Consider the following 14,461-nt stretch of genomic DNA (forward strand, 5'->3'; position numbering starts at 1 on the left):
GATTCAGCCCTGAGACTATTCAAGCACTGTTGTACAACTACACTGTCTGGGCATCCATCTGCCTTTGGCCTAGGGTACACAGACAGCTTATATATACAGTCCATGCATGCAGGTGGGGTGCCAGTAGTTTGTGGTGTCCCTGTGGCTGGGACAGAGCTTCACAAATTTTCCATCCAATACAACTACATACAAGCATATGTAAGTCAATGAAAAAGTTAGATACTATGACTTTTACTAGTCCTCTATTTCTTATATCAGGACATGTCAGCAAAATGTGGGACTCACTTCTTAGAGATTTGAGTAAGGGAGAGTTTCAGCTTTATTGCTCACACCTTCCTTTTCCTTTCCATTTTCCTTTTGGAGATGCTTCAGGCTAAACACACTACACTTCATGGTGACTTTTATTTCAGGTGACAAAGTAATATGTAGCCAAGCAAAATCCTAATTTATACAGCCTTTTCATAGAAATAAAAAATTCAAGTGAAAACTGGAGAAAGAGGAAGAAAGGGTGGCAGAAAACAGTATTTAAAGATGTATCATTTTATTCAGTGATCATTCATCTTATTAAAATATTTTTTAAAAATACTCTTGTTTAGAATCACTATAAAATAAATTTATTAGGAAAATGATAATTATATACCAACTGATGAGGGGACTAAAAAATCCACAGAAAAGTTTAAGAATAGGCTGTATATTTAGAGTAATGTCTTAAAGTTGAGATATGTGATTATAAACTCAACCCTCCTTCACAAGCTCTGAAAATGGAAGAAAAACTGGAGACTGATACAGAATGAAGCTAATCACTTTCTCATTGTGAGCTTTCCAACACAGGAGGAATGTTAAGGAATCAGAGGTAAGAGATGGTAAGAGCAAGATGGACAGTCTGTTAACTGTCAAGACTGACCAACAGCAAGGTGGTAATTATTTTGCAAATCAAATTTACCTAGAGAGAATTAGTATGTATTTTTCTCAACTGTGGATCATTCTACTGGCATCTCTAGGACCCTGGAGCATTGATATCCTTTATCTCTTATCTTTCTCCAAGGTAGTCCCAGGGCAAAGAGTTAGACATATTGCTACAGAAAAATCATCAGAATTATTTTGCCCCATAGATAATCTCAAGATGGCTTCTTGAAAGGATGAATTCCATACTTTGCTAAGAAAAGGGGCAAAGAGCCTGAAAAGTGTTGCTGTCTCATCTGGTAATATGAGTCTGCAGAAAAGTGTGTAAGTGGAGGCTTCTCAATGTATAGAATGTAGCAGATTTTAAAATGGGCTGTGCTACAGAACACAAGGGCGCCTCTGAAATCAGTCAGTGGATGATCTGGAGGTGACCATAACACCACATGCGTCAGTGTGTCCTAAATCTCCTAAAAACAGCTCAAAGGACAGAGATGGATTCATCATATCTGTTCCAAAATGTGAAACCTGCAAACCAACATTCAATTTCTGTGCCAGGTCTTTCATGAGTAGATGGAAAGGAAGAATTCTGCTCAATATTTTTCTTCTTTTATGAAGTTTTTCCCCATATATATATATATATTTAAAGCTGAGTTAAGATGTTACACTTTTTTTTTGGAACCAGGTATTATTTTAGACTTTTATTTGAATTTCTTTATGCTGCAGCAAATTACATATATATGTATATATATATTTTTTTACCTGAATATAATAATCCCAGGAATAACCTAGCTAACATGTCTTACAAAATTGGAGGAGGCATTTTTTGAAATTATGGAATATCTACTTCCTAACAACTTTCTTTTTACCTCCTAATTTCAAGCGACTATTTCCATGCTTCCTCTAGGTTTAGCTATTATGTGCTGTTTCTAAAGTGTTGGCCCCAGGAGACAGTGATAAGAAAGAAACAAAATAATCGCTCACTACTATCAGCAATTATATTTGAAAATACTCAGGGGACAGGAATCATAGCAAGAAAGGATGAGTTAGGGTAAGGGGCATAAGGAAATTAAATTAACACAAGTCATTCATGTTCCATGTAAAATGCCACCAATGCAAACCAGGTCGGAAGGATCTCTCTGCCCTGGGTTCCCTCCTACAAAGGAACTGGAAAAGGGGGACAATGTCAGGATGCCTAAGTCACAAAGCTCAATTTCAAGGTAAGCCTGCCAGATATATGTGTCTGCAAAACTAAAAAATGCGTTTTAGAAACTGGAACACAAAGCTGAATGTGTGTGTGTGTGTGTGTGTGTGTGCACACGCATATGTGTCTCTTCCTTGTATAGAACGGTAAAGTCAGTGTCTTGAGTGGTCATTTTCACCATGATAGAGGTGTCAGACAGGAAGGCAGTAACCATAGCTGCCTGGTCTCCTGAGCTGGGTCAAGGGGATTGATATCGTGGTGGATGCAGGTTATGTTTCAAAAAAGGAATGGCAAACATTTAAGAGAGAATGACTGAATTAAAAGACAAAAGAGAGAGAAGGAGAAAAAATTAACAAGCAACCACAGAAATGAGTATCAGGTGACCCTGCAGTTTTTCAGATGAAATATTCCCGTTTACACTCGCTGACTGTGTTTTGCAAGTCAATATCATTTCTGAAGGAACTGTCCAAATTCTCTGGATATTCCTTCTCCTTCATCTGGTTAGTGCGATGTGACTGCTTATGCTGGTAAAGGAGGCGGGTCATGATGCCGATGATGCAGAAGGTGATGAATATCACCACAGCTATTACTCCTGTGGGGAAAGGAGGAGGGAAAAGAGAAGAAAATTATCACAGATCATCCGCAAGGGGGAAGATTCAGTGTAGACAAGGAAGCACTTCAGAGAAAACAGAACAAAACAAACACACAAACCAAACTCTGCCACAAACCCAGAAACAAAGACCTGCTAAATAACTTGTCTTCAATTACTATAAAACCTGTTTCTTCCACACTAGGGAGGGAGAAAATCAGTTTAAATCATGGAAAGTTTTGTTGCATGACCAAGAATGCTACCTTATAAAGTTGGAATTGGAATAGCAAAGGATTTCTTTGTAAGTTTTTTCAAGATCTGCTTTAAATACTGTGTCTGGACCATTTGTAATTAGCACATTTCACTGTCACCCTGTAACTAAGACTTTTAGAATTACTTTAACATCCTAGAAAATAATACTTAAATATTTTACATCTTGAAACATGCTCTCCTGATATAAATTTGTTTAATGTTCTGATTGTTTGCTAAAAATTTCACTAATAATAAATACTTATCAATGATTTAGGGCATTTCTACCCTGCTCTATACTCTGCTAACTCAGACCTGGGACATCTCCCTGTTCTTGTGAAATTCATAGTCTACTGAGGTGGTAAACTTCTGCCCATTCTGTTACTTCCACCTTTTCTTTGATTGTGTGTAGTTTTTCTAGATCTATTTCACAAGTTGTCCTCATTGACCTTAATATCTTGTTCCTATCTTTGCTAGAAAATGCCTGGGACATGAAAGACAGTTCAGGTAAAACTGATAAAATGTGGAAGTTGGAGAATGTGTCTCTACACATTACAACACTAAAATGCTTCAAAATACTATTGATAATCAAAGATATTACATTACTAATAAATTATATATTCTGGTTGGATTTTTTTCTAAATAGTGTAAATGTTGTAAAAAAAAGTCCATATTAGAAATTTGTTGTTGGACACTTTGTGTTACACAAGCATGGTTACTGGAGATTAAATATGTGGCTGCATGCCTTTGCCGTTTTTTCTTTTTTGAGATCTGGGGCCAAATTAAGATTGCTTACACTTTTATATATTCCCTAATTATTAGGTAATTATTCTCCAACTGTTTTAGAAGAAGGCAAAATAAAACCACCTAAGTTAACAAATATATGGATAAACTGCATGGAAGTGAGTGACTCCCCTGAGTGGGCTACAGCTTCAAGACATGAAAGAGGGAATAGTTTTCTCCTCCTTCAGTGCATGGTTTATTCAGAGTTGGAGAGTGTTCAGGCCTCTGGAATTTTCCTATGGGGTTGAGATAACTTTTCTACTCTTACAAGGACTCACAGAAGCATGCAAATGAGTGGTGAAAAGTCAGCAGTCACAAGTCTCTTCTCCACTTGTCAAGTGAAAGCTTACAGGAAGAGAAACAGGCACAGAATTCTTTCTGAAATTTTTGATGCAAACAAAAATCAAGTTCAACCCTCTTCCCTTAAGCAGAAATTCAGGTCAGATATTTTGCGAACTTCCATAAGGATTGGCCATGGATCACCTTCCTTGCAATCCCCTTGTAATGATGCACTACTGGTTCCTCTGACCATTTGCACTCCTCCCTCAGAACAGTCATTGCTCCTTCTATTTCTGTTTGCTTATCCCCTCCCCACTTAGGCTGTAATTTCTGAGGGCAGTATTAATATCTTTCATCCCACATCCCTATGCTTAACACAGGATCTGACCTGCTACTGGGGCTCATCAAGTATCAGTTAAATGAATACTGAAAACTTTTAAAAGGAGAATGATATCTGGTGCTGATCAGTTTATCTAGGCTGCCAGAAGGCAGGGATGGGGGCACCTGCTAGGCTGATAGTTCTGAGATGAAAATTCATCTATTCTCTCTCAGGCATCTTATATTAAACAAGGTTTGGGAGTCATTCTGTGTTGCAAGACCCAGATGGAAAAATCAAGCAACTGCAGGCAGCAGTCAAGTTAAGGCAGAATAAAAAAGGGTGAGGCCAACAGGCAGTTAGAAAATGGAAAAGCAAGGGAGGGAGTCAGGAGCTGAGTTTGCAGCAGAGCAGACAAGATCTGCATCTGTAACCATATGCGCTGCTGGATTTGAAACTACAGTCCTGTGGGCTTCGCCCTGCTCATTAGATCTAACCCAAATCACTTGGTGGAGAAAGCCCAACAGGACTGCAGCTTCGCCCATCTGTCTGCTTCAACGTGGCTTCTTCCCCATGTGTAGTTTTATTGGTCTTCTTTGTTTGTGCTTTAGGAAAAGTGACAACTGGATGAGATGAACAGGATGCAGGCTGCCTGTCTGTAAGTAAATGTTCCAGCTGTTGACTCAGTGTTCAGCTGCTGATGAATCAGAGGCAGGAGGAATTCACAGAGCTGCTAGAGTCTGGGGGGAGGGTGCCTTTGATCATGCGGCACACATGACTCTTCATTGAAAAGGCTCACAGTCTTGCAGATAATGTGGGATTCTGGGTTTTGGATGGCTGTTGTTAAGGACAGCTTCAGATAACTTCTTTCAAAGTAGAGGATCATTTTTATCTTTTCTACTCTCAAAGACAAAGAATGGCTTACCTCCAATGACCGCTGAATCACTCCGGACTGCATTGGTAAGTGGTTCCCGTTCATCTGTCTTCCCAAAGGGATCTAAGGAGCAAAAGACCTGAAACTTCACTCTTCATTGGCACCACCAGAAAACAGGATATAAAACACCTACAGATTATACCAAGTGCACTCAAATAATTGTGAGTTAGCATTTTGGAAGGAACTCCAGTGAAAACAAAAAGAAGCACTTGAAATACACTGCTAATAACCCATAGTTTCTAGATGCTCTTAGCTGAAATGTAAATTTCAGGATAAAGAATCGAGCCAGATAATATTGGTGTCTTGGCCATATGCCCTTCCCCTGAGGTCCTTTTTTTGCTTTGCCCTGTATGTATGAATAGGCTTCTTACTGTAAGTGCACGTGCCTTTCTGCATGAGGGTTTTCTTCAGTCCCAAGAGGATTCTGAGCCCATTCACAGAGAAGGACAAAAGTACTGGAGAATTAATACTTCCAGGAGCAACCCTCACAGAATGAGAGATACATATATGATGTAAGTGGATTATATGTACACTATGGAAAAAAAAATCCCAGCAAGTTTAAAAGCACACAGACCTGGCTCTGAATCCTTGCTTGTGCTATTACATGAGATCTCTTGAAATGACAAGTTGCACACATATTGAAAGTGGGCAGTGATACTTATGTGCATGGATACAATGCATACAAATATTCAGGACCCGGTGGATAATACATTTAATAAATAGCCACTGTCATTATTATCATTTTGTCATTGAATTCTCAGGAAATGACAAAATGAGTATTAAGTTTTTTTGGTATGAAGAAACAAGAATGGAGCCAGTAAGTAACTTGTTCAATGCCCTGTACTCATTTGTTGCAGAGTCAGAATCCAAACCACAGTTGCCACAGTCAGACCTTTTCTATTACACCTTACCACTGCCAGGGAAAACCTAAGATCAGTAAAGTGTTGGAGGCAGCAAAACCCAACCCCTTTCTTTGCTCATAATTAATAACTTTCCTGGCAATGTATAATGCACTCTTTCATGATATCATTAGAGCTATGTGTCATTTAGATATTTTTGTCTGTTATATGGGAAAAATAATAGTCTCCACTTCATAAGATTTTGTAGGCATCATACAAGTTAATGTATGTTTTTAAAATAGTGTCCAACACAATGCATCTGTTGAATAATCTTGCTTATTATAATTGTGGTGATTATGTTACATGCACATACATGTGAGCATGCACATCCTAGTCTCACTGCGGGACATCAAGCTCCTAATGGAAAAGACCAAGTCTTACACATTATGTATCACAGCAGTTGCTACACTGCCATGTGTGGCAACACATAAAAGATGTTGGGAAAGTATTTATTGTGGAACTGAGTGAATAGTGTTGAGGGGTGTGCTCCCTGTGTTACATTCAGGGGGATTTTTCTAAGACTAATGAAACTAGAGCTCAGAAAAATTACTAGGAGAGAGAGAATGATGGAGTCAAACGGGAAGGACATTCATGAAGAAGCTGGTGTGGGCAGGTGTTCTGGGTTGGCAGCACTCATAGTTCGTTCTAATTAAAAGAACTTTGGTTGTGCAACTTGATAATGCTATTAATCATCTTGGGATGTTAGACAGTTTACATGTATATGTACATGAGATTGATGACAATAGGAGGGACAGTGATCATGGTGTTTCTGTGTGACACAGAGAACAAGTAGACAAAGGGAAGGTGGAAGTGAAGAGGAAAAGAAGCAAGAAAAAGGAGAGGATATATACAAGAAGGTAGAGGGAGGAAGGAAAGAAGGGAGGAAGAGAGTGGTAGGGAGAAGGAGGGAGAGAGAAGGAGGGAGGGAGGGAGGAAGGGAGGGAGGGAGGAAGGAAGGAAGGAAGGAAGGAATTAAACCCCAAACTATTTAGTCATTCTATTTCCTATGTCCTCTGAAATCTGCTGTTATTATGTATCTCTATGTCTATATTCCTTCCTGGAATTCCTCCTGCTTTGTCATGAATGTTTAAAACTTAGCTACCCACGCAGGGGTCAGAGCATGGTTTCTGATTACTCTAACTTGGGTTGGTTCCTCTTTAATTTAGTCTATGCACTACTTTTTAACAGTATAAACCAATGCAGCCTAGGTTTTAACCCAGATTTCTCAATATCTAGCATATTTTGCTGTTGATGGATTAATACATATTAATTCAATTTATTAATTCTAACTCTGACATATTTATTAAAGCTACAAATGAAACACTTCTGAAATGAAATGATGATGGTTTCAGTAACATGATTACAAAATTTTTAATATAACATGATTATATCCATGCTTGATGTGCACCTCTAGGAAAGTAACCCCTCATATATTCAATGGTGAATATTTTCTTTTTTTCCCTTTCTTTTGGAATAATTTTTTAATGGTTTCTCTAAATTGTCTTCTACAACTTTAAAGCCAACTATGTGTTTTAACTCCCCCTCTGAAAAAATGAATCACTTCACTTAAATACATACCTATATACTTCTTTCTATGTCTCCATATCTATCTGTCTCAATATTAAACACACGCAAATAATGTTTCATAAAACTCCCTATTTTTGAATGCTAGACTCTTGCATTTGTTTCTGAGACTTACCCAAAGGGAGTTTTCCCTGATTTATTAAACATGATAAACTGTACTAGAAATTCACACATCTAATTAGTTCAGCAACCAGACTGTACCTCCCTTACCCTTATATGCTTTGATCTTCAAAGCAGTAGCCACTTAAACAACAAGAACTATGTGCATATATACACACATATAATATGTATATATGTATATATATATGTGTTATGTAAAATATATGAAGTTCTGTATTTAGTTCTAATAGCTCATCACATGAAATAGTATTATATTAAATATATATGAAATCATGAAATTCAAGGTAAAGGATTGAGTGCTATTAACTGGTTCTTTAATCTGGAAGCTTCTAGAAGACAGCTAAGGTAGTCTTAATGAAGGGACTTCATTGGGCATTCTTAGGAATTTACCTGATGAAGAATGGACAGTGGTCACTGCATTCACTTCTGAATCCACCACAGAGCTACAGCTAGATTCTGTCAAGGTCCCCTGGACAGTCACAGGTGCAATGGTGGCATGACGCAGGGCAGCCTTCAGTGGTGCTATATGGTTGTACTGGACTGAAGACAGGCATCCAACAAAACCTAGGGCATTTGCTTTAGCAGTTTCAGAATCCAATCCAAGATTATCTGCAATGTAAAAGAACATCTTAAACATACATTTAAAAATATTCCCTATGTTTTTTGAGTATCATATAAAATAACTGAAATGACCTTGTTATTCTTTATATAAGGGAAAAAAAAAAACTTCCCATTTCTATCTCCTCTTTCCAACTTCAACCATCCTGCTGGAAGCATCAACATATCAACCAGATTTTGTGGAAAACTGCTTTTAGATAGAAATGTTTCAAAACAAAATTTCTATTCATGTATTTTATTAACTGTAAGACGGACAATAAATCCATCCTATACTTTTGGTGTTTAATAGAATTTGTTTCAGCATTTCCATTATCATTATCTGTGGATGCAGGTAATTATGGCATCCATACTACAATACTCATTAAAAATATCAGTGAAAATGGAGCAAGAGAAAAAAAATGATAAGATGCAGACACTGCTATTAGAAATCAAAATGGTCTTCCCACAGATTTATTGTATATATTGTTTTAAGATACCTGTGTAGACTGACCTGTTGAGAAAATTTCTACCCTCTTGGTTCTGTCTCACCAGTACTGACTGGTGAGAGGTTTGTTATTTTGATAGCATTCAAGTTCCCAAAGTAGTTTTGAATCTTTATAAAAAATGAAGGTGCAATCATTTGGGTTCACAATAAGATCAAGTGTCTCATTTCTTCAAGATTTTTAACAATATTACTCAGCATCCCATTTCTTTCCCTTAAATGGGGTCATTTGAAGAAATTGCTGTGATGCAATTACATAAAACTTTAATGTATAATAAACCATTTTCTTAAAGTATGATAGTTTTAACATAATTAGGTGGTTCAAATGGTTATTTTACTATGATCTTTTTATTTTCTGGAACTGGGCAGCAACTTTCCTTAGTACCCGTATACATTACAATTTTATTTTGATTCATAACTGGTCAAAGGGTGCCTTCATGGATCTGTGAGTATGCATTATTTTGACAGCATTAAGGAAAAGATGTGATAAGATTATAGTTAAAAATAATAAATTAACATCCCTTGATAATTCCTTTTCTAATTTATGCCCTCAATTTTCCTCCCTCTTCAATAACATGTAAAATTTATCAATTTATCATCTCTCATTTCTTACATGAGAAGAGAGTAATTGTATATTAACTTTATGTGACTGCCATAACAAATTATCACAAACTTAAACAACTTATATCAAATAGCTTAAAACACAAATTGATTATCTTTCATTTTTGTAGGTTAGAAGTCTGATATAGCATTCACTGGACCCACAATGTCAGCAAGACTGATTTCTTCTGGAGTCACAGCATGATGTGTTTTGTTATAATTCTGAAATGTCCCTGCAAAGCTCCTGTGTTAGGCAATGCAACAATGTTCAGAGATGAAAAATATTGACCTATTAAAGGTATAAACCTCATCAGTGGATTAATCCATTTGATTAATTAATAACTTGAATAGCCTACTTGATGGTAGGAAGGTAGGGCATGGTTGAAAGAATTAGGTCACTGAGGATCTTGGACTGCATCTGTTCCTGGTCTCTTTCTCTCTGCTTCCTGAGTGCCATAAGCTAAGCAACTTTCCTCCACCATGTCCTTGCCCCATGATGTCCTTCCTCATCTCAGGCCAGAACAATGGAGCTGGCCAACCATAAACTGAAACCACTGAAACTGTGAACCCAAAATAATCTTTTCCTCCTGTATGTTGTTCTTTACGGGAACTTTAGTCAATCAAAAGGTAACACATTTTCTTTTCAGTTTATAGCTTCTAGAATCTGCTCCTTTTCCATAGCTTAGTATCCTTCCTCTATCTTCAGTGAAAACAATGTTGCCTTTCTATGTTCCTTTTTCCATAGTCACATACACCTGTAATTCCATTCTTTGGCCTCCTTCTTTCACCTTAAGTATTCTTGATATTACTTTGTATTCATGCTGATAATCAAAGATGATATTTCTATTTTAAATACAGCCCATTGGGAACATTAATTCTATTTGCAAACTTAATTCCTCTTTGTCCCATAGTCTAACATATTCATAAATTCTAGGGATTAGAACATGTAATCTTTGTGATTCATTATTCTGCCTATGATTCCATGTTGGATATGCTGTGAGAACCATCCAGGAGATGGTAATTAAGGTTCAATATCATTTTGATATTCCTCTTCTCAGTGTAAGAGAACACTAGGGTATGGGAGGAAACTGACAACTTCCAAATATTCAAATAAACATCCTACATCCATAGAACACATTTTTTGCTTAGGAAAGGATCACATATACTTATCTGCTAACGTGAATTTTAAGACTATGATCCATATGAGATATCTTGCACCTTGTTATGCAGTAGTTTTCTAGATCAAAAAGCTTCAATAGGCTGGAGGCTATTAACTTGTATCATCAGAACTCAGTGTAGCCAGCTATAATTCAGAATGCATGTTAGTTTCTGATTAGTTGTTAACAAAGAGTAAAATTAGAAATCAGTAGTATTTAGAGGAAGAAGGAGACTAGAAGGGAATCATAAGTTGGCATGAAATTTTTGCATTGTAGGATATAAAAGCAGTGAAAAGTGACATGCTATTGCAGCTGTGCCTCGAGGGTCTTAGTCAAAAGTGCCAGATTTCATTCCCAACATTCAACTGGAATGCTGCCGACATTGGTGCCAAGGTCTTTGGAGGACATCACTATACTGACTGTCATAAATACCAGCTCCAGGTACAAGAATAGGCACAGAGATAAAAAATGGGCAAAATTCCAGAGTGGAATTCTCTGCTTAAAGGAAAATTGTGTTGAATAAAGTCTTATCTCTTGAGAAATATGTTTATTCTAGGTGTAGAATAAGAATAGAGACCTTGAAATATTTTTGGAAAGAAATGAAGAGAGCAAGAATTCCTGGTATGAAAAAATACTCTCAGTATGAGGTCTCAGATAAAGATTTATCAGATTCTTGCATAAATGGAAAGGCAAAAACCTTAGAATGGTTTCAAATGATTCTTGCTTTTTATAATAGTGTTAGCTACTATGTGGTAGGGAATAAAAATAAATGAAAAAAAAAACTGCCAAATGAAAGAACAAACACACATTCATCAATCATTGAATAGCTACTATAAAACACTAAATAATTGCTGTTTAAATATTTTTAGATTTCCTTCAAACTGTCTTTCAGGTATTTGCTATGATCCTACAAATTTATAGAGGAAGCAACTGAGATCCAGATAATGTGAAAGATACAGTGGAGTTAGAATTGAGGTTTAGACCTAAGTTGTTTTGTCTTTAAATGCTATACTCATTATCTAAGATATGATACCTCTCAAATAAAAAAAAAAATAAACTTCAAAAATTTTCTATACAGAGTGAAATAGTTTTACATAAATTGTTTTTAAGAAATGAGTTGCAAAAACTAAGAAAAGTAAAGTATTTTCAATGAATGTCTCATGCAATTTATTGAACTCTGTGTTACATGAAAGACATAATGTACTAACCAATCCACTTAATTCAGTTTTTAGATTACATTTGCATTAGACTCATAAGGAATCAAGTGATGAAACTATTTGGTGTGCTCATCTAGTGAATGAATATCCCAGAAGAACATAAGAGTGGAAGTGGATTCCCAGAAGCATATAGATGAGAGTGCAAAGATCCTGCTACTAAAAAATACTGGGGTTCTCTTTGCCCTGTTACTGAGATTTTCTGTTAATATTTAAAATTCCCATGCAAACAAGGAGAATTACAAAGTTTTCGTTACATATGCTACCATTTTGAGAAACCACAGGCGTCTTACAAGGAAAATTGGCAGCCTTTCCATTGGTCTTATCTGAAAAAGACTTAGTTCATCCCTCTCAACACAATTTAAATCCAATCAAAATACAGTTTCTGACTCACTTTATATTCTAGCACCATTCCTTCAAACACTGATGTAGAAGCAGCATGGGGTGCTGTCAAGGTATAGAGGAAGTTAGACATTAGTTATTTCTGTAAAAGGGTGTGCCATCAACCACAGTCAGCAAGCAAGCACACTTCAGTGAGCAGTCCACCTGTTTTTAACCCTCATGTAGCACTGACTCTTGTTCTGATATGAGAAACTTGGGGTTTCAATCTACATTGCATATGTAACTTCTGTTTCCCCATTTCTGAGCTCCAGTTTGCCCATGGTAAAACAGTGATCATTGTATTTGCCACATGCACCATGGTAGAAATAAACATAATGATATAGTATAATTCTTAGCTCAGTACCCATGATTCATTTTTGATGTTTTGTTGTGGTTGCTGTTTGTATATTTATTTATTTGGTGCAACATATAGTTTTGATACAGGTTATGCATCATGGGATGTGGGATAACTAAAGAAACTATTTAGTATATTTGTTATCTCATATACTTATCAATTTATTCTTGGGGTGAGAACATTAAATATTTACTTTTTTGTCAATTTTCAAATGTACAACATATTCTTATTAATTGCAGTCACCATGACATACAGCAGTTATCTTGACCTTATCCTCCTGATCTAACTGAAATTTTCATGCTTTATCAACATCTTCCCATAACAAATGCATATTATCTTTAGTAGTAGTTTTAGAAGTAGCAATATCTTTTTACTCCTCCTACTGTTCATCAGTTCCAAACTTCTTAGCCTGAATTCAATACCCTTAAATATGCCCAAGTAATATTGCCTTGAGAAATAAGATGTAAATGCTGATGTGCTTGCTGTGCAATCTTTCCATTAAATTTTCACTTCACATTGACTCACAGTTGAATATACGAAATGCTCAAAGTTTGAATGACTCAGTTGGCTAATTTATTATAGACTAACTTTTTCAGGCATTTTAAAACCTGACTTTTACATTAATTTGCAAACACTTTTATTTCTTTAAAGTAAAGCTGAACTCCCCTATTAAATCTAGTGGATTTGTGATGCCAAGGAAAGTAGCACAGAACCAATTTTAGCCCCAGAAATGATTCACACAGTTGCAATTGTTTGACAAGAAGAGTCAGATAAAGCAGATTCAGGCTAATTTTATGCAGGCAAGTTTTTTCAGGTTTTTTTTTTTAATAAAAAAATAGAGTAAGAGAGATCAGCAATTTGCTAAAAACAGGCATTGCTCTGGATGTAACATGGCATGTACTATATGTTAGAAGTCATTTATGACATTCAAATCTAGAAGTGTCACAAAACAAGCCATGCAGACTGATATGACCTAGACTTATAAGAGTAAAATGTTGTACCAAGATGAAATATAAATAAGGGGAGCTGAAGTCAGTGGAAGGTAAGAGGAGCATACACAAATGAAGAGTCTTTCTCTAGAGTTCTTTGTGGCTTTCAGGATGGGGTAGGGGACAAAGAGTCTGAAAACTTAACAATCAGAAGTTTGCAAAGTCTATGAACCATGTTTCTCAGGGAAAATTTTAATCCTGAAAGGGGAATATCAAACTGGATTAAACACACAGACACATGTATGCAAACTTGGAATTTGTTTCTTGCTTTCATATTTTGATGCTATGGTCATTTATACAATATCCTATGTAAATATTACATCCTTATAAAATGAAAAATATTAGGATAATCCAATTAGAGGGAAAAAAGCATAAGTTCAAATTATTTTCTAAATCAAATTAACCAATCCTTGACCAATCTAAGTCTAGAACCTTGGTCTGTTGGCTCCTATCATTCTTTTTTTTTCATTATGTCATGCTTAATATCCTTCTTTGTGTGCAAAACATATATCTACTTATAGACCACCTATGACAAACACAGTCCTATATTCATGATGGTGGATTTATAATGGCTAATCAATAAATTTCCTCCCATCTCTGTGAACTTTCAATCATTTCGTAGGATGAATTTAACAGACCAGCAAAGATATCAGGTAATAAATCTTATGGTAGAGAGAGATCACCGTGGCTGTGGGGTTGGAGAAGGGAACTCTGGGACAATGTAGAGCAGGCAACATTAAGAAAGCAAAAGAACTTACAGAGAACCATATCAAAAAATATGTTTCAGGACCTCTATGCAATCAGTAGTT

The 14,461-nt window shown here is 36.2% G+C and overlaps 1 protein-coding gene across 1 annotated transcript in view; it reads right to left on the reverse strand.

Moving 5' to 3' along the window:
* Nucleotides 1-517: 517 nt before the first annotated feature.
* Nucleotides 518-14,461, reverse strand: part of Cntnap5 (contactin associated protein family member 5) — a 772,002-nt gene continuing 758,058 nt past the window's right edge. The window contains exons 22-24 of the mRNA XM_047547046.1: nucleotides 8,248-8,466; nucleotides 5,246-5,317; nucleotides 518-2,696 (exon numbers count right to left, since the gene is read on the reverse strand). Of these exons, the coding sequence (XP_047403002.1) occupies nucleotides 2,500-2,696; nucleotides 5,246-5,317; nucleotides 8,248-8,466 (488 nt within the window). The 3' untranslated portion in view covers nucleotides 518-2,499. The remainder of the gene's footprint in view (nucleotides 2,697-5,245; nucleotides 5,318-8,247; nucleotides 8,467-14,461) is intronic.

This window comes from Sciurus carolinensis, chromosome 3 (assembly GCF_902686445.1).
Source record: "Sciurus carolinensis chromosome 3, mSciCar1.2, whole genome shotgun sequence".
Classification (NCBI taxonomy): domain Eukaryota; kingdom Metazoa; phylum Chordata; class Mammalia; order Rodentia; family Sciuridae; genus Sciurus; species Sciurus carolinensis.